The sequence below is a fragment of the Equus przewalskii genome, chromosome 2, assembly GCF_037783145.1.
Source record: "Equus przewalskii isolate Varuska chromosome 2, EquPr2, whole genome shotgun sequence".
Lineage (NCBI taxonomy): Eukaryota > Metazoa > Chordata > Mammalia > Perissodactyla > Equidae > Equus > Equus przewalskii.
The window spans coordinates 34,655,150-34,680,605 of record NC_091832.1 but is presented as its reverse complement, the minus strand read 5'-3'; the positions used below and the strand labels follow the sequence as shown (position 1 = coordinate 34,680,605).

At 48.6% G+C, this 25,456-nt stretch overlaps 1 protein-coding gene across 16 annotated transcripts; it reads right to left on the bottom strand.

Annotated features, from left to right (window-relative positions):
• Positions 1–29: 29 nt before the first annotated feature.
• On the bottom strand, positions 30–25,443 carry EMC1 (ER membrane protein complex subunit 1). 16 transcript variants are annotated; one of them, XM_008541973.2, is made up of 24 exons: positions 25,293–25,443; positions 22,618–22,742; positions 21,846–21,911; positions 21,511–21,604; positions 20,537–20,665; positions 19,525–19,651; positions 18,816–18,965; positions 18,346–18,513; positions 17,788–17,859; positions 17,354–17,416; positions 16,635–16,757; positions 15,762–15,858; positions 15,310–15,429; positions 14,676–14,684; positions 13,451–13,650; positions 13,140–13,289; positions 12,333–12,494; positions 11,864–11,983; positions 8,731–8,868; positions 4,936–5,109; positions 4,127–4,337; positions 3,092–3,176; positions 1,568–1,697; positions 30–1,384 (listed from the first exon to the last, which is right to left on the bottom strand). In XM_008541973.2, exons 1-24 carry the CDS (start codon positions 25,385–25,387, stop codon positions 1,205–1,207), a joined length of 2,988 nt encoding a protein of 995 aa, XP_008540195.2. In that variant the 5' UTR covers positions 25,388–25,443; the 3' UTR covers positions 30–1,204. The 16 variants fall into 16 exon arrangements, with proteins under 16 accessions (XP_008540195.2, XP_008540194.2, XP_008540193.2 ...); XM_008541972.2 differs by having other exon boundaries at positions 15,310–15,432; positions 17,354–17,413; XM_008541971.2 differs by having other exon boundaries at positions 15,310–15,432; positions 25,293–25,433.
• Positions 25,444–25,456: the final 13 nt, after the last annotated feature.

The window sequence follows — 25,456 nt, the reverse complement described above, 5'->3', positions numbered from 1 at the left end:
TCCGAAGCCACAGAAAAGGACTTCAACAGTGTCATTCGTCACTTGCTTTATTCAGACGCTTGAATGTACCTCTCTCCCCACAGGGCAGGAGGTCTCTCTCTGTACATTTCATTCTTCACAGTAAAGAAAAACCCCATCATTCCCCAAACCCATGAACAAGGGAAACCTTTAGGATTTCTTACTCTGTTACAGAGACAAGAGCCCAGCCATCCAGCATGCTGTTCTCACATGATGCAGCTTCCCACCCCTGCCTATTCTCTCCCCTTTTGTAAAGATCAATAAGATTTAACATCTGCTCATTTTAAGAGAGATATAGTGACCCACACATTAATTTATTTCTAAAACTACAAATAAATAATGCAGTTCTTAAACAAGGACAACTTTCTTTAATGAGGTTATAAGAAGGCTAGACCAGCCAGTGGGTGAGGTCAAGGATCAGACAATTCAGTAGTATGAACGAGGCCTCAGCTTGGACACATCTCGCGTGAATAGTATAGGCAATGACCTACCAACCAACACGCTATTACACAGTCGACTGCTGATAAACTGCACCGAAGGGTGGGTGGCCCGACCTGATGAATGAGGGCATGAAACTGGAGGCTTAGATAAAATACGTCTGACACCATATATAGCTTCCTCATCCCTAAGTACTTTGGAGAGAAGCCATGAGCGGCTGGATCAGTCCTCAAACCTCAGCTAAGGATGGATCTTCTTTCTCCCCAACGTAAAACAGCAAGTGCACCTATAAGGTGGAGTTGTCGATAAGAGCTCCCTTCCAACTTTGAAGCATGAGACGGGGAAACAGTCCGAAAGATTTCTAGAGAAACCTGGGAAACAGCCAACCAAAAGCAATTTGAACAGGCCTCACAAAAGAGAAAAATCTGTTGGAGGTCTTACAAAAAAAAACAAAGCAACATTCACAGATCGGCAAAGAAAGGAAACAGGGCAGTGGCCTTTGGACTTGAGGGGAAAGTGCATCAAGACGCTTGAGACTTGGCGCAGAGAGTAAGCTCGGCCTGCGTCTCCCGATGACTCTGCATCAGACATATCCCAAAAGGAGGCTCCAGGAGAGTCCATCGGCCCCACGACATTAACCGAGGTGAGTGCCCAGCGCGTCCTCCACCAACCTGTCGAACTGCAGCTGGAGCTTCCCACCTGCCCCTCCGCCCCCATGGCCCCGCCGTCTGGCAGTGGCTCTTGGGCTTCACCGCCAGGCACGATTCAGGAGTTTCACCTGCGCCAGTCTCTTAGTGATCATGGTGGCAAAAACCAGGCCAAAGAGGACACTGCTGATTAACACATAGTCATAGTCATCCTTCAGGACGTCAAACTGTTTGGATGGGTAGACTCGAGTTTGGTAAATGTCCAAACCATAGGCCACGACCTGGAAGGCAGAGGGGATGAGAACTCCGTAAGAAAGGCAGCGAGCGATCCGCCACCACCTCAAACTCCAGTGAGAAAGGAAATGGAATCCTCAGCTGTTCTCCCAAGGGTGAAACAAAGAGCAGCTGTCAACCAGGGTGGCTGCGGAGAAGGTGGCACAGGCCGGGCTGTGGGCTTGACTCACCAAACAAGTGGACTCCAGGCCTGAGGGAGCGGTGTAGATACCTCGCATTCGAGAAACTGTCTGGTTGTAGTTGATGAATCGCTCTGCGTGGATCTGTACATCTGGAGAATAGGGGATCAGGTTCTCCTCCCTGTAAGACATCAGCCAGGACCGGCGCTCACACTGCTGTAAGGGGATCTCTTGGCTGCCCTGCCCGAGTCCAGGGAGGTTTCCAAGCCACATATCTAGCCTCGGATCTTCCTTCAAGGTCTACTTGCGTTAGGTAGTTAAAAATTTAGCAGCTGAATGTTAGGAAGGGCTGCAACAAAGAAAGCTGTGTGGAGAGTGACAGATCTGGATTCCTACCTTGTTTCTAAATCTAAAACAAATAAGAGACGACCAGTATTCCACACTAAAGGAAGAAAGTCAGGGCCATTTTAAAACCAAAACACTGATGGGGCCGGCCCAGTGGCACAAGGTTAAGTTCGCACATTCCGCTTCTCGGCAGCCCGGGGTTCGCTGGTTCGGATCCCAGGTGCGGACATGGCACCACTTGGCACGCCATGCGGGGGAAGGCGTCCCACATATAAAGTAGAGGAAGATGGGCACGGGTGTTAGCTCAGGGCCAGGCTTCCTCAGCAAAAAAGAGGAGGATTGGCAGTAGTTAGCTCAGGGCTAATCTTCCTCAAAAAAAAAAAAACTCAAAACATTGAGCCACTATGCCAGTTCCTGCTCTTCCCCCTAGAGTATCCCAGTCCACATTCCTCTGAAACCCTGCTACCTCCCATGTGTTCCCCAGCTTTAACCTCCCGTCTCTCTCCGAACCATACTCCTCTTTTCCTCACGTGCAAACACAGATCTACTGTCTCCTCACCCTGCCCAGTTCCTCACAACCAAGGGAACAGAATTCAGGATGGAGGCGAGAAAATATGCAGCGATGATGGCTGCAAATATAAAAATTAATACTAACAGTGAGAAGCTATTGGCTTCCCCACATGACCCAGCCCTATTACCTCCCTGACCTCATTTCCTAGTGTCCTCGCCACTGGCTGCTCCAATCACAGTAGCCTCCTGCCCTTCCTCTAACTCACCAGATATGATCACAGGGCATTTGCACTGGCTGTCCCTCTACCTGGAAAGCTCTCCTTGGATATCCACAAGGCTAGCTTCTTACCTCCTTCAAGTCGTTATTCAAAAAAAATCACCTTTTCAGAGGGGCTTTCCCAGGCCACCCTCTGCAATTTCACCCCAACATATCCCTCAACACTTCATAGCCCCTGGCCCTTTTCTATCTTTTCTGCTCAGCATTCACAAGTGCCTGACATAGTATTATTTCACTTGTTTATCTTATTTATTGTCCACCTCATCTCCTCACCAGAATGGAAGCTCCATGAGGACAGAGATGTCTGTCAGACTGGTTCACTGCTACATCCCCAGCCCCGAGCACAGCAGGACAACACACACACAGAGACTGAGGACCAAACTCCATCAACACGTCAGGTTTCTTAAGGTCAGAGCCTTCGGCACTGCCCACAAGGGTCCCACCTGCTTTGTTCTGTTGGGATCTCTGGCCGGCGGGGATCCAGCAAGGCCTTAGGGAGGGAAAGAATTGCTCCAGAAGGCAGCCCAACTGCACAGAAAGACATCAACAGAAGTGAATGGTCACAGTGATCCAATCCCAGATTACAGCTAATTACAAAAATACCATTATCACAGAAATTTAAAATAGAGTTTCAAATCAAAAAATGGGTCAATGAGGCTCCCTCAAATGGCCAAAAATAATAATCTAATAACACGCAAGGGTCTGAATGAAGGTTCCCACTTTTGAAGACGCTGGTTTCTTCACATATCATCTTGAGACATCAGAAAATAAAGGTCTAGAATCAAGAAATGAATAACGATGAAAGAGAAGAGCACAGAAGGCCACTCGGATCTCTTCATCCCTCCCCCTTCCCTCCAGCAACACCTGCCCCGACCAAGCGAGTCCCCTGGCTGTTCACCAACACACGCCGCATGTGCGGCTGCAGCAGCGATGCCGGGGAGGCCCCAGGACCTGGCAACACAAGAGCCCGCTGCTTCCAGGGATGCTGGGGAATAAACTCAGGAAACTGCTGAGAGGGCTGGCCCCCACACACGTGAGAACAAACTGTAATACCAGGTGCCTGGCAAAGCTGAGAGCCCCAAGTGCCATGGTAAAATCACCAGACAGAGCGGCCTGTTGAACAATCACTAAGTCCTGGACGCAACCATAGAAGGATAAGACCCTAAACCTTGCCAGTTCTGCAGCCCATCAGCACAGACTATGTTAGGAATGGTATCAGGGCTCAAGTTCCCAAGCGAGGTGAAAACGCAGAACTGAGAAAAGAAGTGGTTCTTCAGAAATGAGGATCAAGAGAGACATGTCATCTTTATGGGTTGCAAAGCTGAACTAAGGCACTTTTTCTGCTGAAAGAAAGCCGTCCTCACTAAGCTTCCCTTACAGTGGTCAAACAGGGCTCTGCTCGCAGTGCATCCCTGGCCCTGTCCTTCAGTGCGGCCACCTAAGGGAAGTTGGTCAGAGACCCTCCCCTGGTGACTCACTAAGCAGGTGTCGGCTGGTGATGCCCCGCTCCGTGATGGTGGCTTCCATGGCACTGATGGAGGATGGGAAGATGTAGGACTGTTGGAGGACCTGGGGAAGCTGGGGACGGTCCAGGGAGCTGAAGGCGGTCGCATTGTATTGCTCAGTGCCCTCGTAGAGCTCCAGTGCAGTAAACTCATTACGCCGGGCCTTGGTGTTCCAGTACTGGTACTGCAGAGAGAAGATGTGGCAGCTTGGTACTTGGCTGCTGGTTCAAGCGGAAAGGCAAAATTACCTGGGAAGGCCTCTCTCCACAGAGCTCCCATCCAGGAAGGAAAGAAACCACGCAGCACCCCACCTGTCTTCCTTGAGACCCAGTTTACTCATTTGCAGGGTACTTTTATCAGGCTCTCCAAAGTTCACCATAAGACAAAGGAATTCTCAAGACACTTAGAAGTCAGAATAGAAACAGCTGACATCTGAGTGCTTAGTATGTGCCAGGCGCTGTTCTAAGCTGGACTAGAGGACACTCTTATTACCCTACTTCACACGTGATGCAACAGAGAGCTGAAATAACTAGCTCAAGATTGTACAGCCAGGAAACAGAAGAGCTGGGACCAAACCTCAGCAGGCTGATTCCTGAGCCCAGCCCCCTAACCAGCCCCACTACTGCCAACCAGGAGTTTTGGATCCTAGGAAAACACAAAGCAGCAACTGGTTTCTGGAACAAGAGGCAAGGAAGGGATTTAAGACACAGGGACACCAGCCATAAGCACATGAGCTATGTCACGTCCCTGGTAGTAACACAAGTGTATCTGCCACTCCTTACCACCACCCAGTTCTCTGAGTGCACGATGTGCACGGGGCCCTTGGCTTTCCTCTGCACGGACGAGTGGATGATGCGCCCGGTGACACCGTCCACAAGGAAGATGCCGATGAAGGTGCGCTCATGGTGCACATCTGTGCTCTCTGTCACCACGGCCAGCAGATTGGGGTTCAGGCTCTGGGGAGAGGGAGACAAAAGCTCCTTCAGAACCACAATGGCACATCATGAGCTCCACTCCACTGTGAGCCCCAGGCGGTGAGGCAGACCTGGAGCCCAGCCTGGCAGAGGAATTGGGTTGTCTGGTCAGAAGAACTTCCTATTGAGTTCGCCATCACTGCATTTGTTTAGTGTCCACTGGGGGCTGCACACCAGGCGCTTTGCCTACATCATTTCATTGAATCTCGAAAACAGCCTTACAAAGTAGCTATCATTGGGGCCAGTCCCACGGCCTAGTGGTTAAGTTCAGCACACTCTGCTTCAGTGGCCCAGGTTCGGTTCCCAGGCACAGATCTACATCACCTATTGGCAGCCATGCTCTGGCGGCAACCCACATACAAAATAGAGGAACACTGGCACAGCTGTTAGCTCAGGGTGAACATTCCTTATGCAAAAAGAGGAAGACTGGCACAGATGTTAGTTTAGGGCGAATCTTCCACAGCAAAAAAAAAGTAGTTATTACTATCCACATTTCACAGATGAGCAGTCTTCAAGTAGTTAAGCAATTTACGCAAGTCAGACACAGTAAATGGAACCCAAGATTGTAACTCAAGATACAATACAGGTCTGGGGCTGGCCCCGTGGCCGAGTGGTTAAGTTCGCGCGCTCCGCTGCAGGCGGCCCAGTGTTTCATTAGTTCGAATCCTGGGCGGGGACATGGCACTGCTCGTCAGACCACGCTGAGGCAGCGTCCCACATGCCACAACTAGAAGAACCCACAACGAAGAATATACAACTATGTACTGGGGGGCTTTGGGGAGGAAAAAGGAAAAAAAATAAAATCTTTAAAAAAAAAAAAAAAAAAAAAGATACAATACAGGTCTGCCCACTCACTGACCTGAGGACACTGCTCCAGCATCACTCATTCCCTCTACCAGTGCCCTCCCTATCACTAAATCAGTGGATGAGTCTCAGTTCTCACCTTATTTGACCTACTAGTACCACGTGATCACTCCCTTCTTGAAACACTTTCTCCACCTGGTGTCCAGGACACCTGCTCCCTGGTTTTCCTTCTGCCTTACTGGCCACTCCTTCTCAGTCTCTTCTGTGAGTTCTTCCTCATTTCCCCAATCTCTTGGGCACTTCTGTCTACACTCGCTCTCACGGGGATCTCAGCCAACCTCATGGCTTTCACATCACATATGGGACTGGCAATGCCCAAGTTTACATACCCAGGCCTAGACCTCTCCCTGAACTCCAGCCTTGACCAACAGACTGCCATCTCAGTGTCTCTTCTTAGATGTCTCACCTCAAATTGGACATGCCCCAAAATGAAGCCCTGTTCAACCCCTGCCTAAAACCTGCTCCCCTCCGGCCTCCCCATGCATCAATGTCATACGCCTGGAATCCCTGAGTCATCCCTGACTCCTTTCTCTCTCTTTAACACAAACACAAACATCCTATCCACCAACACAGCCCATCAGCTCTACCTTCAAAAGTACCCAGAAGCTGATCCCTTCTCACCACGCCCCTGCTGCCGAGCCAGTGTGAGCCGCCGTCATCCCACCTGGATTACCACAATAGCCCCGTCAGTCGGCCTGCTCTCCTCCTTGGCCCTTACAGTCTAGTCTCAACACAGCAGGCCAAAAGAATCTGGCAGACCTTGGTCATTTATGTCACTTCTCTGCTCATAACTTCCCAGTGGCTCTTTGTCTCACTCTAAGGCCAGAGTGACGGCCTGTGATCAGGCCCCAGCACCTCTCTGACCTCAGCAGCATGACTCTCCTCCTCACACACCCTGTTCTAGTCACACTATCCTCCTTGCTCATTTCTGGAAGACTCCAGGCACATTCTGGCTTTCTGTCTGCAAGGCTCTTCCCCCAGATATCAGATGACTCATTTCCTCACTCCTTCAAATTTCACTTGAGTGTCACTTTCTCAATGAGACTCTCCTTACCCACCCTTGTGAAAATTATACCCCTTCTAAGTCCAGCACTCCCTTTCCTACCCTTGGCTTTGCATCTTTCTATAGAACTGGTCACCCTTTAATATCTTGTATGATTTACCCATTTATTTTCTTATTTGCCTCTTCCAAATACAAGGAAAGCCTCCTAAGGACAGGAAATTTCATCTGTTTTGTTCCCTGATGTAGCCCAGGGTCTAAAAGAGTGCCCAGCATCCAGTTGGCACTCAAAAAAATTGCCCCTTCACCTCTGTGATGTTCCTTCTAAAACCCCATAACCACAGTCTAACCATGAGAAAAACATCAGACAAACCAAAATTGAGCCGTTCTACAAAACACCCGACTAGTACTCTTCAAAACTATGAAGGTCATGAAAAGCAAAAACAGACTCAAAAACTGTCAAAGACCAGAGAAAACTAAAGAAACTTGACAAGTAGATGCAATGTGGGATCCTAGACTGGATCCTCGGATAGAAAAGGACATTAGTGGAAATACTGGTGAAACCCAAATAAAGTCTGGAGTTAACAGTCCTGTACCAACGTTGCTTTCTTAGTTTAGACAGATGTACCATGGTTCCCTAGAAGAAACTAGGTAAGGGGTATATAAGGGAATTCTATGTACTATCCTGGAGCTTTTCTATAGATCTAAAATTAAGCCAAAGGAAAAAAGTTTATTGAAAAAAATACTAATAACCTAAAAAATTTGCAGAAAAAATATATATCCAAAAAGCCCTAGGCCTAACTACTATTCTTTTCAACATATCAAAAAACACAAGTATTCCAGTAAATTTTACTTCATAAATGTAAAATTACATAGTGAATGTATTTTTCCTAGTACAAGTCAAAAGGTACTTTAGAATTTGTGTTATTTTGGTCCTTCTGAACAAGAAAAGCTGACTACAGCCACGTGGAAGGCATCCATCAATGAAGACTTCAAGTCGACAGCAGTAATAATAATGTGAACCGCGTGACAAACACTGTTCTAATCACGTTGCATGTTATCATTAATCTTCAAAACAATCCTGTGGCATAGGTGCTATGATCCCCACTATGTTGGTGAAAATAGAAGTTGAGGAAGCCTAAACAAATCACCCACGATGGACAGCCAGCCTGCGGCAGAGCCAAGTCTGAACATGGACAGTGCAGCTGGAGACGTGCGCTCCACAGCGCTGCCTCCTGCTTGGTGAGGCAGCGTTCCCGTGAGTTCCTCGGTAGTGTTACCCTGTGCTATTACACTCTTCCTCCAATTCAGTCTCTGTCCTGCCAGAGGGTGCACTTAACGTGCCCTAAAACAGTGATTACGTTCTCTCACAGGAAAGTTTTGCTGTCCCCTAGTCACCTCTCCAGCTCCCTCCCTTTACCACTAACCAGAGTGATGGATCACAGAGATACAGTTTCTGATGGATTAACTAAGGTTTAACCCCAGAAAGTTCTATGAGTACTACAACTACTACTAATAATAACAGCTTACATCTATTGGGTAGGGGCCACATGCCAGGCACTATGACTCTCTCATATGATCCACACAACAAACCCAGGAGGGCATATTATGCCTATTTCATAGCCTTAATTAAGGCTCAAAGGGATTAAGTGACTTGCTCAAAGTCGTGTATCTACCAAATCTCAGAGCTGGGATCAGATGCTTGCGCTCCCGCCCTAGGCCAGACTGCCGAGCCACACCTTGTAGAGCACACTGCGGTCCCCCATCACGCGGCCCTGCGAGTGAACGTGCTCGCTGCTGCGCTTCCCCTCCACCTGCACGATGCGCTGCACTTCCGGGGGGACGGTCAGCTCCCAGCTCAGTTCAGTGGTGAGATCCTGGGGAGGGGTAAAAAGAGCCAGAAGTTATCATCAGGAAGCTACACTTAGACCTGAGACAGCTGTAGATAGACATGTCCTACAGTCCATTATTTGGGGCCTTTGTGCTCCAAGAAACAGAGATCATAGCTCCTATGAAAACAGCAATAAAGATCTAGTCTGGGGGCCGACCCGGTGGCGCAGCAGTTAAGCTTGCACATTCCACTTCAGCGGCCCGGGGTTCACCGGTTCAAATTTCGGGTGCAGACCTACGCACCACTTGTCCAGCCATGCTGTGACAGGCCTCCCACATATATCGTAGAGGAAGATGGGCGCAGATGTTAGCTCAGGGCCAGCCTTCCTCAGCAAAAAGAGGAGGGTTGGTGGCAGATTTTAGCTCAGGGCTAACCTTCCTCAAAAAAATAAGTAAATAACTAAAATAAAATAGCACCCAAAACAAAAAAAAGATCTAGTCTGTGAAGAAGTTTTGGAACTCTCTGTTTGATTAAGAAAGATACTAAAGCCAATAAGAAAGGAGAGAAATATTCAGCAGCATCCCATCATTGCCAAGGAAAACTTACCACTTATTACTCAAATCTAAGACTCCTGTGTACTGGGCCAGCAGTGCATTACTAAGCCGGCAAGAACCTCAAAACATTACAGGAAATGTTCTTTAGAGTCATAAAAAACCAATAAACAAACCTGAATGGTTAAATACATTTTTATACATCCATACTGTGGAATTACCCAGATCCCTGTGGGGGGTAGTGACTGGAAAGGGGCACAAGGGCCTCCTGGGGTACGGGTACCACTCTGTTTCCTGATCTGACTGCTGTGTACACAAGTGTGCTCCTTTTGTGAAGGGTCACTGAGCCGTAACCTCTGATTTTGCAATTTTCTCAACCTATACTTTAATAAAAAATGGGTTTAACAAAATAATGAACTGGAAAACACACTAAATAAAAAAACAAATTTCATATTAAGAAATATAGTCAATTCCATTTCAGTAAGAAAGAATATATATGAACCACATATATATGTGGTCCGTGCAGCTATTTATCCAGTACTGCAAATACACAGAAAGGATCGTGGGAAGATGCACAGAGAAGTACTGACAGGAGTTACCTCTGGGGCAGCAGCTGGGCATGGGGCTGCTACGGGGTCCTCTGTGAAAGAGTCCATTCACATTTTGCTTGTGTGCTTCTGTATCAATTTAATCTTTTACAATGAGAATGCATCCATTCATTACTTATTTAAATTTTTTGAAATAATAAAAATTTTTATTAAGAACAAAGAAGGCTTCAATGCCATGGGCTCCTGAGAAACGCTAGAATTCACTAAGACATCCCCAGAGAATCAAGTCACCAGTAAATTCACTCGGAGGTCAAAGACTAAGACCACACACGGGGCTTATCTCATGTAAGCTTTGCCTCCTTTGTCTGTCCTTGGCCGTCGTTTACTCCAGTGACATCTTCAGGATTCCGCTGATTCATGACACCCACACTCCAGTTTGCTCCCCTCTATCCACAAAGAATTGTCTCTTTCAAGGTCCCTTTTTAATCAAATTGGAAGGTCAACTGTTTTCATCCACAGGGTAAAGAATGTGTTTTCTGGGTAGGCTACTTCCTATGCTGTTTACGCTAAAGGTTAGCTGTTACAAAATGTCAGGAAAGGGCACTGCATTTTTACATCAATAACAGCTAAAACCTAGATGGCATTTACCACATGTCTGGCATTGCTTTATGTGATTTACATGTATCAACTCTCTGAATGCTCACAACAACCCTCGAGGTAGGTACTACCATCATCTTATTTTACAGACAAGAAAATCGAGGACCAGAGAAGTCAGATGCCCAAGGACACAAAGTTAGTAAGTGATAAAGCTAGGCTTCCCAGCCAGGCAGCTGGGTCCAAGCGCTTAAACTCTACACTATAGCGCCTCTCCAAGGCCTTACAGAGAGGACGGGAGAGCCCTCTGCGGAGTACACACCACCAATTACTCCTCTACACAGCTCTGCTGATGAGGCCAAGGCCAGCCCCTTGAGAACCTCAGAACCAGTGTGTATCACTGTTTGCAAGAGTTGGACTCAAGTATGTCAGGGTCACAGTAAATCGATCCTAGTTCTAGAAATAAAATTCAAAGCACAGGGGCCGGCCTGTTGGCTCAGCAGTTAGGTTCGCACATTCCGCTTCAGCGGCCCAGGATTCGCCGGTTCGGATCCTGGGTGCGGACATGGAACCGCTTGGCAAGCCATGCTGTGGTAGGCATCCCACATATAAAATGGAGGAAGATGGGGGGCTGGCCCCGTGGCTGAGTGGTTAAGTTTGCGCGCTCCGCTGCAGGCGGCCCAGTGTTTCATTAGTTCGAATCCTGGGCGCGGACATGGCACTGCTCATCAGACCACGCTGAGGCAGCGTCCCACATGCCACAACTAGAAGAACCCACAACGAAGAATACACAACTATGTACCGGGGGGCTTTGGGGATAAAAAGGAAAAATAAAATCTTAAAAAAAAAAAAAAAAAATGGAGGAAGATGGGTTAGCTCAGTGCCAGTCTTCCTCAGCAAAAAGAGGAGGATTGGCAGCAGATGTTAGCTCAGGGCTAATCTTCCTCAAAAAAAAAAAATTCAAAGCACACATTCTATCAAGTGTAGGTCAATAACATCATCTTCACATAGAAAGTACTTTCAGTCAATCACCATTCCCACCTCCCAACTTCTGAAGAATGGAGAAGAACGTCCCATCTCTCTGCTATAGAAAAGGAATGTGGAATGAGAGCTCCACGGGGCAGAGACAAAGTCTATGGTGCACTGCTCTTCTCATAGCACCTAGAACTATGCCTGCCACGTAGTAGCTGCTCAATAAATACGAAAATGACTGACTTTGAATCAGGCACTAGAATTATGCTGATCCAAGTTTACAACAGAAGAAATAGTATAATTCACTTTCTGGCCAAATAACCAGAACACCCACATCCCTCCTACAAAGGGTCCTGCCAGGATGCCCCTTGCCTACCTTTCGAAGTCGATAACCACATAGCCGTCCCTGTTCTGCATCCACCAAATAGAAGAAGATGGAAGGGGCGAGCTCATGTAGCTGTCGTAATACATTTCGAGTGGCTGGGAAAGCTGTGACCTTGAGAACCAAGAGCCCAAGAAAAGGGTTTACGGAAAAGGAATCTGTGAGCACAGTTTCTCAAGACCCATTATTGTTTCCCATCAAAGAGAGCCTTAAGAATAAAACAGCAAAGCTTAAATGAATTAAAGTCTACTGAACTCAATTAGGGCTTAAATTTAGTCCTGTTTAGGCCCTGAGTTTTCACAAACGCAGAAAGAGCACTCAAGTTGCTTAGAGACGCCCTTGAAGCCCAAACGTGTCCTGCCTGCAGACAGCTCCATCTCTGGTCCACTAGCTGCTGTCTGACCACTCCTCCCCCCACTCGACTCCACCTGGATGTTCTGCAGCCACTCTGAGGATGTCGTACCTTGTACTCATCATCTATCAACAGCAGCACCTTGGCATAGTCTTGATCCATGATGGGGAGAAGCAACGACTGCAAGATGGGGCGCTTCAGCACTGGGGGAGCCACCTGACTCCACTTCCCAAAAATGGGATTGAAGACATAGAGGGAACTCATTCCCGTCTCCTGAAATGGGCAAACTGTCAGACTCCCCCAACACGAAAAGGATGCAAATCCTAAGGGCAAATCTGGAAAGCTCAACGATGAGTTCCCTAGTCTTTGCCCTCTGTGTGGAAAATAAAACCTTGGCTGAAGGTGAGTGGTCCCCAAGGGTAATGCGTCAAAAGGATAAACGTCAAACTGCCGCTAGCTCCAAAGCTATCCGAGAACTGGATGTGCTGAGAACAAAGCAAAAGGTCAACTGAGAATTCAGCAACCCCAGGGCACATGCCTGCAGAATGTCTACCAAGCCCCCTCTCCACTGACACGAGAAGGAACCCACAAACAGCCGTCTGATTCTGGGGGCAGAGCTTTGTGTTCTGCCGTCCCTCATCTAGAGAAAACAGTCATCTAGCTCCGAGCAGCCGCTTGTGTTTGGGAAGAAGCAGAGCTGGCTCACTGTGGCTCTGGTGACGTCACACCACTTTACAATCAATTCCACATCAGTCTCGGATGGGTCCTCCACTCAGCCAAAAGCCAGGAAGAAACAGCTCTAACCCTGAACAACTGACTTTAACTCACAGAATTCCAAAGGCCTAGGATAAACTTTAAGTTACAAAACACCAAAAAGCCACACCCACTTTGGCTCATATCAGAGGTGGCCGGCCTCACCTTGTCCTTTACCAGGAGGGTACACTGCGGGGGGTGCGGGAAATGGGCAGTAGTCCTCTGGACCATCAGTTTAAAGGAGGAGTCTGGCTTGACATTGGGCAGATACTGTTTCCACAGGATGGTGCCAGAGCTGCTCTCAATGCCAAAAAGCTGCAAGATAAACAAGTAATTGGCTCACTACTAGAAAGACAAACCAAAGAACTGATTCCATCCCTGAAAATTAGAGCCAGCGCAATCCCTACCAAAGGTTCTTTGTGTTCCACTCCCGGAACCTCAGAAGGTTTGGGACCTGGGGCTTCAACCCCTCTCACCTTGCCCGAGGCTGTTACCATCACCATCATCTTCTGGAGGTTGAATTCATCCCTGGCCAGGGTGTCAATGTTGATCTCATTCTTAACCTGACTTCGGGGCTTCCGAGCATCATAAAACATTTTCCAGAGGTGGGATGTCCATGCCTGCAGCAGGATGAGCTGGGAGGAGAGGCGCTTCAGGAACATCCCCAGCAAGCCGTCTGGTGTCAAGGAAAAGGTAATGCAGCTGAGGCTCACACCTCATCAGACTAGGTGTTTCCAGCAAGAAAGTATTTGCTTTTCCTAATGAGGGAGCTCTCCCTCTCAAGTCATCCACACCCGAGGCTACAAGCCCAAGGGGCAGTCCTGTATCTGAAGCCAAGTCTCACACTCAGGTGCAGCCATGCAGGAACTTCCAGAACCTACTCACCTGGCTCTTAGGACTTCACCTGCCTGGAATCTTGGAACAGGAGACTAAGGGGTCAGGGAGCAGCCATGCAGGGTACAGCCACACTGTGCATGTCTCCACCACAGCCTCACATCCAGAATGGCCAGAGGAAGGCTTCTGGGTGCCATGACAAGACCAGAAGTGGGAGAGGTGTGGGGGTGCAGGGGTGCAGATATATGTGTATCATGAACAGGTACTTCCACCTCCCACTGCGTCATTTCCACTTTGTCACCTGTTTAACCTGCATTCAAGAGACCTACTTGCAGCCAATTCCCAGGGCGATCTCATTCACTCTACCCCTGACTACATCAATGAGGCCACCACCCTCAAATCTCCATAGAGTAGATGTGGTCACCGAAACAAGGTAGCACAGTAAAGACCATGGCCTCTGGAGTCTGGCAGACCTAGATTAAAATCCCAGCTCCACTATTTACTAGCTGGGTGACCTTGGGAAATGTACTTAACCTTCTGGCCTCTGGTTCCTCATCTGTAAAATGGCATGTAACCTGCAGGGCTGTTGCAAAGATTAGACCACATGATGTACATACAGGATTTCGCGCAGTGCAGGGTAAGTGGCAGGCGCTCACTGAAGAGGAGTAGTGCCTTTGCTTATCCTAGTTTCCATCAACCTCAGCTCAAGGAAGAGAAGTGAGAAGCAAACAGGACAAGACACAGGCACAGCAGTCCACACACGTGGTATATACCTCGTTGATGCAAGTCAGGAGAAACAACTAATTAACCAAAAGCTAGGCGTTTGGGCAGGCAACGAGCAACAAGGCAGCAGCAAGCAGATTTTACCTTGAATCGCTGGATCCAGGCAGCAGAAATAAATAGTAAAGTCAAATTAATCCTCAGCTTAAGAAAATTTGCAATGCCTAGCAGGGTGCCTGGCCCAGAACAGGCCCTCAGTAAATACCTGTTGGATAGCTAGGTGAATGGACAGAAGACAGAGAGGTGGGAGGCAGGACTGAATCAGAACAGAGGGAGCCAAGTTCATCCCGGGTGTTGGGACTGAGGCCCACTTCAGAGGGCACTGGACTCTCACCACAACACCCACACCAGCCCAGTCATGTCTGTTCGAAAGCTGTGGCTGTTGCTTTGGGCACAATGGGTATACAGTGCCTGACAAATTTTAGGTACTCAGGCAACGGCAGCTCTTACTACACTAAGTGCACGTTCTTCTTCCTTGTGCTCTTTCCCTTGAGGGAGTCACAGGTCACTCCTTTCAGAGAAGAGAATGGTTACGTAAACCATATGGGCACAAATGCACTGGAAACTGGTCGCACAGCTAGTTCAGAACAGACTGGCAAAATGGCTGCACCCAGGAAGTCAGGGGGGCCCTGAGACAGCATCTCTTGGGGTCCAACTAACAAACCCACTCCCAGAGCACCCCCTCCAGCAAGTCTGCTGTCCCAGCCTCTTCGGTTCCTACCTGCCTTCTTGCCAAATTCTCCTTCCAGCTCAGCCTGTGCCCCTGTCAGGGGGAGATCCACCATCTCAAGGCACACCACCTCTGCCAATGACTCCTCACGGCTCCACAACACCACCTTCCCTGCTACAGAAACCATGGTTACAAAAGCTAGGCCTGCCTCCCCCATCTTCTGGAGGGACTCTTCTGGGTGGCTCAGGGATCTCCATCACTCTTGTGTGAAAAGAGAAATGGCAGAGCAAAGGACTGGATTCAATAGGTCAAGTGAGCAAAGTTCTATACCTCACCCTAGAATGCTAAGAAATTACTCAAGACCCAGTGGCATACGGCTCTGGAAAAAACACTCAGGGTATACTTGAATGTTTCCAGAAGCCTATCCACAGCCCAAAAAATATAGCCTGATCGGAACTCATAGACAGGCCTAAAAAAAAATGGATTGAATGAGGTCTGCTCACCCAGCTGCTGCAGGAAAAGTAGCAGATGGTCCTCTGTCTGGACCAAGGCCCGGTAGCCCACTGAGTCATCCTTCTTCAAGAACACCTGGACATACAGCTACAAGCCAAACGGTCAAGACCACTGCAGTCAGTGAGAGTCCATACGCCTCCCAGAGCACCCGACCCCGAGATTCACGGCATCAGGAGTTGTTAGTGTCACGGCACTATTTGACGTGTAAACAACACAGCCATTACCTGGACTCCAACATGAAAGCACGCATTCACAGGAGCCAACACAACAATGTGAGCTAGAGGTGTGAGCCACAGCCCAGCTCAGATCTCTCCATGGGGGAGCCTGAGCACTTCTCGGGTACCATGTCGCTCATCATGCTCCAATTACACCCCACAAAGCAAACAGGAAGCCAGCATTAGATTCACAGCTTAGAGATGAAAAAGCCAAAGCCCAGAGAGGCTGAGGAACACAACCAAATGTGCACAGAGGTAAAATCAGGTTGCGATGAAGAGCGCAGGGTGGGGTTAACGACCTCTCACTAGCTCTGTGACTAGACAGGGCCCTGAATCTCACGAGGCACAGTTTCCTCATTTGTAAAACCAGGGCAGTAATAAGTACTTCACGAGACTGTTGAGAGGGTTCAGCCAATTAGTGCATAAAACACAGCATGCTGCCTGGCACAGTGAGCACTTGGCAGAAATACGACCTGCTCTTACTGTTAGTTACAGGGATTTATGACAAGTTAGTGGCTCAGGAGGAACCAGGGCCCATGTCCAGAGAACCCGATTCCAGAACCCATGGCTGTGACCTGGCCTGAGGAAAGGGAGCCCCACAGTGAGAAGCCCAGAGGGCAGAACCTGAAGACAAAGGCTCCGACTCACCCGCTCGGGCCGCGTGCCCTTCTGTTCCAGGCTGAAGGTGATCGTAGTGTCGAGCAGCCGCCGACCCGTCTCTACTAAGTAAAGGTTAATGGTGTAGGTCTGGTTGAAGCAAACCAGCGAGTCCTGGGGGTTCAGAAAGCATGGGTCAACTGGAGGGATCCCCCAGAGCACAGTAGCCAAGGAAGTCCAAGAGCTAGGGGGCAGAGACCCTAGAGAAGGAGCCGGGCCAGGAGAGGAAACATATGCAAAGAAGAATCAAAGAGAAAAGAAAGGTGACTCCTGAGGCAGAAAGCAGATGCCTGAGGAAGCAGGTGGAATCACAAACCCCACACTGCTCAGAGGAGCCAGCGCAGGGCAGCAGAGCCCTCCCAGAGAGGGCGAGACCGGAGGCAGGGCGACCACAAAGCCCTCGGGAGAAGCTCATAAGGGCCCCACCCCCGGCTTCAGATTACCATTCAGCTCCACCTGCCGGGACCCCACAGGAAAGGGGGAAACTGAGGCCCGGAGGAGAAAGTGGCTCAGAACAGATTCTACGGATTCTGCTTCCCAATCTCCCAACCGAAAACAATCAAGACACACGACTGAAGTCACAGGACTGAGGAACCCCTCCCGAGCCTGGGAACTCAGGGGGCCTGCTCACAGCCTACGCTGCTCCCCAGCTTTCTTAGGTGGTCTCCTGCCCCTCCAGGTCTGGCACAGTACCCAATGCCACACTCTACCTGTGGACTTGGCTTCTCCGAAAAGCTCCCCACTGACCCATCTTCAGAGCTGCCAGGTTTCTGCTAGGGGAAAGAGAAGGACAGAAGCAGGAAGTTCAGCCAAAGGGTCACTTGTCACTCACCAAAGTGAAGCTTCCACTTTCACATCTTCTCAGCACTCGGAAGAAGCAAAGCTCATTCCTTGCTCCTGCCCACAAAGCCTCTGCAAACCTTAACAGGCCCAGACAAAAGCGAGGCTGTCACCTGAGGGTCCCATTCCCAGGACAGAGGGGTGTGCAGAAAGCTCTATAAATGGAGTGAGAACTTATTTCTCAACAGCCTCCTGCCCTCTGAGTTCAACTGACCAGGCGAATATGCCCAGACTTTTGGTTCTCAGGGCTCCTGGCAGAGAGAAAGGAAGAAAACCCCAAGTGCCAATCGTTCTCAACACTCACCACTTCATTCCGACAGGTCATGACTGCAGCCACCGTCTTCTCCCCGGTGGTGGCAAAACTCACTAGCGCAGTCTGGGGGAAAAGCAGGGTATCAGTTCCTAAACGGGGCCTGTACTCACCAGCAGCCTTGCAGAGGGTCACCTCTACAGGCCTTGGAGTTGAAAGTGCTCCCAACTTCAGAGCATACGGGCCAGGGCATCTGAGAGCAGAGGGAGGCCCCAGTATCCACAGCTAAAAACAGGCCTCTCCCCTACCTCCAACACAGGCACAGGTCAATCCTAAATCCCACACTGCTCTTAGTACCTATAGGGAAGCTGTAATTAATATCCCCACTTCCCTGTGGACTCAGAGGAAGGCTCTAGCCTTAATCTAAAGATCCTTTGTAGCTCTCAGAAGAAGTATCCCATTTCTGCTCAAAGGCTAACCCCTCTCCAACCACTCATGGAAAGATGTCTTCTGTCTTGAGCAAACATCCCCAGCTTCAAAGGAAGGGACTTCTAGCTCCATGTCTTGGCTAGATCCTCCTGAATCCTAGCAAACCATGCTGTCTGCAGTTACCTGCGGGAAGTTTTTGAGCAGACTCAGCTCCCCGTGATGGTAGTACAGCAGAGCATAGTGGCTTGGGGACAACTGCAGGAAGAACTGGGCCCGAGAAGGATCCACAGGGTTGGGCTGTGTGGGCAGGACCCGAGGTTGGAATCCACTTGCAAATTCTAAGTCAAGAGACTGGGAGGCAAGGAGGAAGAGGATTAGGGCTAGAAGCCAAGGAGTCATTGATCCATCCCAGGCTTGCATCCTCTGCCCTACTTTGCCAGTGAAAGTAACTAGGCCATGGCATGTGGCTCCAGAAGCTCCCATTCAGGTTCTCCAAAGAGGAGAGCAGCCCACTTCCCCTTACACTAGTTCGGCCAGAGGCCTGACCGCCCAACTGCTACCAAGTCTCAGGAAGGAAACAGTGACACTGGGAAGAAGACTGCTCCGAGCAGCAAGGGCCTGCCTCAGGGCCGGGGAACCAGCAGGAGCCTCACCTGCAAGGGGATCTGCCTCAACTCCCACTCCGTCTCCAGGGCCAAGGTGTGGAGGGAGCGTGAGCTCGGGTCAGGGCACACCAGGACAGCCTCGTCCACCACACCACACGCTCCGATGAGACTTCGCAGCCAGGGAGTCGAAACCCTGACCTATGGGAAAGACAGCTTAACAGAAGGCCCGTGAGGATTTCTACACTTCCTCTCAGCTCAGCAGCCACGTCACCGCCAGGTCCCACTGGGGGCCTGAGCACAAAGGTTCTTCACAGCTGGTTCCAAAGGAGTTCTTCCCATACCCCAGCCTCCCGATCACTGCAAAACTAGAGAGAAATCACAATTTCCTTTCTGGTTACTGGAGAAATATACCAGATCATTTTTAATAGGTGACACTTCAGATAGACATTTCTCTACTGTATTTGTCATGTGTGCTTTCTTATCATTGTTTTACAGTATTATCTTGCAAGATCCTTGCAGGCAATGAATAGATCTATGCAATTTTCTTAGCCACCTCAAGAGAGCACCACGTGCAAATGTGAGGGCTTTAAATAAATGCTGGATGAGGAGAAGACAGCCTCCAAGTGACCAGAATCAGGGGCCATAAATGGCTTTTGCACCTGCCCAGTCGAATTCCCTGGTCCTCAGTGCAAAGAAGAGCTCTCTCTGTTCCCCTCCTCGACCCACAAGGCTCCTCGAGGCAAATGTCTGACCATACCTGCTGAACAATCTCTCCATCTTCCACATTAAACTTGACAATGTTCACATGGCTGAAGGGAACAACTCCGAGGGCCCACACCACCCCAGAGCCATAGGAATACACCATCTGGTAATGGATGCTGTCACTGATAGAGAGAAGAAAAGCAGAGAGCAACAGCTTTAGCCATAGGACAGGACTATCCTCAGGGGTCCTCCAAAACCAGGCTGCCAGATATCACAAACTAGCAGTCCCTAAACAGGGTTTGTTTAGCTCTCAGTTTACTTGCTTTTTTAAGTTTGAATTACCTGTCAACATTTGGAACTGAGATTTTACATGTAAAAATCAGATTTCTAGCTTTTCTTAAAAAGTAGGATGTGGCAACACCAGGCCTACCTACATTCTCATAGGGCACTAATGAGCCAATCAGCTGAGTAAGGCCGCCCCCTCGAGGTACGCCAGGCACACTGCAGTTCCCAAGAAGGCCCACGGGGCCTGCTTTGCTCCTGGATGCTGTGCACTTGGCCAGATAGGAGTTTGAGTTTGGGGTCCCTGCTTTAAACTCTGAAAATGGCCACACGTGGTCTAAGCAGATCCTTTCCTTTCCTCCCTCCCTCCTGTCCTCTGCTTCAATGCTTCCCACCAGTAGGAGCTCCAGAAACCACTGCAAACCTCACGCAGCTCCCACCTCAGGCTCTTCTTGAGTTGTTCTAACCTTACTATGAATGAAAGGCTCAGTCTGACGTGAACTAGAAGTCAAAAGGTCCAAAGTGCTATGACCACAAGCGGGGAGCCACTCCCCCGGCTTCACTGGCTCCAGTGCCCAGCTGGAGTTTTCTCCTCACTGCGAAGGAAACTCCAAGGGGAACCACGGCCTTTGAGTTCAGGCCTAGATCTAATGAGCACAACACACTACCCATAATGCCAACATAAGGTAAGCCTGAATCAAAGGAAATGCTTCCACCTTCAAGGAGAAAGAGGGGCTTATAGAGGGGGACCAGGAGGCTGGCACCTGGTGGGAAGGCAGCCTCACCTTTCTGGGAGATGTTCCACCCACTTGAGATGCCCACTGGAGAGGTGATGGAGGGCAAGAGTGGTCTTCTTCAGGACCGCAATGTACCTCACTGACTCCTGCAGACCCACCAGCCCGAGTGCCTGGAAACTGAGCACACATACAGAGTGAGCACTGCCCAGCACTCCCAAAGCCTCAGGCTAGAGGAGACAATCCAGACCACTGCCATATAGCTTGGTAGATACGAAATACAGGCTTTAGGTCAAACACATCTGGATCCTAACCCCGGCTCTGCCTCTAGTTAGCTGACTTGAGAGACTACACATTCAACCACTCAGCTACACTGCTTCCCTAAAACGCCCTGAATCTCCTAAGGAGTGCTCCTCCCTTCCCCTAGGACTTCACAGCAACCAGGCCAACCCTCTACCATGGCACCCATCAGACAGTACTGTCGTGACTGGTCTACATGTCTGCCTCCCCCAACTGACAATGAGTTCCGGGATGACAGAAACTCTCTCACGTCCACATGTGTGTTCCCACTGCCTGGGGGCTCACCAAGCATTTACCAAATGAATTACGAGTAAGATAATGCTAACAATCCTACAATTTAAACAACTTTAGTAAAGATGGAACAGTAGCTCAAGCTGTTCACTAAACATAAAATTAAAACCCTGGAAGTTTCATATTATATTGTTATACCTAGAACACTGCAAAGGTCTCAATTCATGTAAGATTAGGACAAGCATTCAAGTAAAGAATAAATGCTGCCCCTCACAGAGAGCTCTGCATCTAACAGGTGCAAAATAAGTGCTGGCTGAGTAAACGCACGTGTTCCATAACCTCAAGAACAGCAAAAGATGAGAAGCTGGTGCTTTTGGCTCTGTAGGCATCCCTGAGAGAAAAGCCAAAAGGCCTGGAGTTGCTGTCCATGCAGATCTGTGTTCCACCAAAGCCTGGAACCAAGCCAAGATGAAATACAGCTTCTTCCCCTCTACCTGCCACTGTCCAAGGTAATCTCCCAGTTCAGGCCCCCGATGTTAGTCTCCCAGGAACGCATGATCCGGCCTCCGTTGGACACAGTGATTGCGTCTAGAAGAGAAAAGACCACGGTGGAGGCATCTCCCAAACTCATCAGCTGAGCCTCCTAGGGCCTGGGAGCAGTGCCTCACCTCTGATGCATGAGTGCAAAGAGAAGCTATCTGCATACCCGTCCCTTCCTGTTGGGAACACCCCTTCTCCTTTCCCTACCAGACCCTGTAAAAAGGAAGGAACCAAGACACAGGGAGACAGAGCAAACATCACAATAGAGACAGAGCCAGACTCCACTCACCCTGTCCGTAGAGCAGCATGGCGTCCACAGCCCCCTCTGCCGTGCCCTTGTCAACATGGCGCCACACTGAGAGACGCGAGAGTCAGATGTTACTATGAACCGGAGAGAGGTACCCAAGATGACGAGTAGGGGAGAACTGAAGGGGGTCTGCATTTGCATAGCAGCGTCCAACTTTATTTCAAGGGAGGGAAGGATTACAGCTAACTGGCAATGACCCACTCCCACTCACTGAGTAATGAGGGGAGGCGGGGTTGAGAGGAGCCACTACTGCAGCAGTCTGAGGTCCCGGCACTTCCTGCCCCCACCCACTACCATCAAACGCACAAATGGACAATAACAAGACTAACAAAATCCATATGATGTACAAAATTAAAAAAACAGTGATAAAAAAATAGTGATTGTAAATTATATTTCCATGACTTTAGTGCCTGAAAACATACATAAAAGCAGTATAAGCAATTTAAGGAGAGTATCCAAATCTTAACTGCAAAATAGGTTAAGGTGTTTTTGCAGCAGTATCTTATTTAAGAATACTCAGGACCTGGACTGAGGGAATGAACTACAACGGCCAGTTATAGGAATATCTTAAATATTCAAAGATGACAAGACAGAAAAAGAAATTAAAGGTATCAGAATCCAGTAAGAGATCCATCTTTTGGCCGACTTGTCCCTAATCTGGGAATCAGCTAGTAGCTGTCACAAGCCACACGCCTTCTGGATCCACTATGGTCAGCCATTCTAGCCCAAACTAACGTCTACACAGTTCACTCACAGATCTCTCCAGTCCGAGAATTTAATGCTGCAATCACATTCTTCTCTGTGGCCACAACCAACTTCTTGGATCCAGGAGAAAACTCCAAGGAGGCAAACTTGAGCTTCCCAACATACTGCTGTCTCCTGAGGAAAAGAGAACAGGGAAATAAACGTAAGAGGCCCAGGGGCCGGCCGCATGGCCGAGTGGTTAAGTTCGCACGCTCCGCTGCAGCGGCATAGGGTTTCACTGGTTCGGATCCTGGGCACGGACATGGCACCGAACGTTAGGCCACGTTGAGGTGGTGTCCCACGTGCCACAACTAGAAGGACTTGCAACTAAGATATACAACTACGTACCAGGGGGATTTGGGGATATAAAGCAGGAAAAAAAAAAAAAAAGATTGGCAACAGTTGTTAGCTCAGGTGCCAATCTTAAAAAAAAAAAGAGGCCCCAACCATCACTGCACACAATGCTTTGGAAAAAGGCAACTGCACAAATACATGAGGTTATCACCATTGTATTAGAAATGTTTGTTAACAAACAAATCTGACCAAAAGCAAGATTTCTATGCAACGTAGTCAGAAGCAAAGGGAACAAGAAGAGAGAGTACACCCCAATAGATGAGAAACGCAACAGTCTTCCTTCTAACTACAAGCACATGTTTGGCTTAAGTGACACCCAAAAGACCACATGGGCTAAATCCTACAAGAACATTACAGTCCTCTCTGCATTCATTAGTTGTGGGACTGGACACTCATGTTACACATGAGAGAAGAGCCACAAACCCTGTTCTCGATGAGCATACAACACAAATTTCCCTTCTACTTTCACTGACCTCTGGAGAAAAAATCATGCAAATTTCCCAACAAAACTCCATAGATTGGGTCAGGTCTTTTATTCTCTACAGCCTTTTCTAGCTCACACCATGTTTGGGATCTATTTGACTCATTATTCATATCTTCCTTGGAATATATCCCATCACTTTCAACAGTCTTATCTAAGCATAAAGGGAACATAATAGCTTTGCATGGCATACTATCAAGTACACAGGAGGTACTTGCACATTATTTTTAGTTAAGAAATACCTCAATCTCTAACAAATTCAACACGCATGACATTTACACTGAATTTCTCTTGTCATGATACTGTTTGGTCTACTTTTCTAAAAAAGAAAAAACTAAGCCAGTGGTAGAGAGACAAGCCCACACGACATTTGACAGTTTCTACCTGCATTTTCACATCCTTTCACACCGTATCCACTGAACACGCTGAAGTATGTAAAACAAATATTATTACTCTCATCTTACAGGGAAGTAAATGAAGTTCCATTGAGGTCAACCAACTACTGTCAGAACCAGAACACAAAACTAAGACCTCACTCTAAATCTCATGCTCTCTTTGAAAATACCGCTGTTTTCTATCTGGACTATAAAAGTAATGCCTGCTCAGTGTAGAAAACATGAAAAATATATAAAAGTATAAAAAAAGGAAATCAAAAATGCCTAAAATACCACCAGCATAACCTTTTTAATGTTTTGGTGTATTTCCTTCTATTTATTTTTCCATTGTAAATTGCATATACCCAGTATTCCGCTAAATTGGAATACCATATGTTTTGCACACGTGTAATATATACATATTATATCATTTGCCCACATCATTAAAAATGTGACTTACATTGCATTTGTCACGTTGTCTTATATCACATACTTATACGTCTGCCCCACTGGACTGAGCTCCTTCCCATCTCTGTATCCACAACACCTAGAATATCTGGCCCACCACAGGCACTCAACAAATATGTGAATCAATTTGTCTGAGACACAAAAGACTTCAGAGAGGAGAAGATAGCTCAGCTGGGCTCTGAAGAATAAAGTGTTCCCTGATTAGTAATAATAATAACGATTACTGATTGCACTCAAGGAGCCAGGTGTTGTGCTAAGTAATCTAAAGGAATTATCTCATTCATTCTTACAACTACTGTAGGCAGTAGTGAACTATTTGTAAACCCATTTCACAGATGAAGAAACAGGCACAAAGCGGCTAAGTCAATTCCCAAGATTACAAAACCTTTAAGTGGCAAAATTTAGATTCAAACAAAAGCAAGTCAATTCCAGGGCCTAAAGGAAGGGCTGGGTAAGTGAGAGAGTGGGTGAATGAATGAATGAACGCCACCTCCGGGATGATGTGAGTCGTGGATGGCCCTGAGTTGGAAGGGAGGGGAGACGACTCAATTTAGGACTTCATAAAGCCCAAGGTCCTGTGCACATGCCCAAGAGATGCCAATTCGAGGAGGGATGAGAGCTCACTGAAGGCTGTCGACCTCTGACACACACTGGCTCAGAAACCTGACGGTCACAGAAACGGGGCCCGACGGGGGAGGCGGGAACAGCGACCTCTGACCAGACCCCGGAGCGTGCCTGAATGGCAGGGCCGCCTGCACCAGCTTGCAACCTGTACAGTCACACAGGGACCGGCTTAGAAGACCCCCCAACGCTTGGTTGCATGCTCTGCTGTCGCCATCTTAAAACTCTTAATTTTTGAACCAGGGATCCCACATTTTTATTCTGCACTGGGCCCCTCAAGTTCTGGAGCCAGTTCTGCCGTAAGATAACCCCCCGCCGTGAGCAGACAGAAGACAGGTACTGGGAAAATAGCCACATACTTCCCGAAGAGGCCCCACACCTACGCACCAATCAAATTTGCCCACTTGGTCTTCGTAGACCGCGGCTGCAGGGACAAGCAGGGCAGCCCACAGCCACAGCCGGGAAGCTGCCGCAGCCGCCATGATGGAAGCCCAGCCCCGCCCGCCGCCGTCCCGGCGTGCACCGCGCCGCAGGCTCCGCCTCCGCAGAAG

What these genes read in the sequence shown, in the direction of transcription:
- EMC1 (XM_008541971.2), bottom strand. Translation starts at nt 25,387, where the DNA reads ATGGCGGCTGCGGCAGCTTCCCGGCTGTGGCTGTGGGCTGCCCTGCTT. An exon ending in TGGTAACAGCCTCGGGCAAG is followed by an intron (nt 13,290 to 13,450) that starts GTGAGAGGGGTT and finishes TTTATCTTGCAG; the next exon opens with CTTTTTGGCATTGAGAGCAG. An exon ending in ACCGCAGTGTGCTCTACAAG is followed by an intron (nt 5,110 to 8,730) that starts GTGTGGCTCGGC and finishes CCCTCTCCCCAG; the next exon opens with AGCCTGAACCCCAATCTGCT.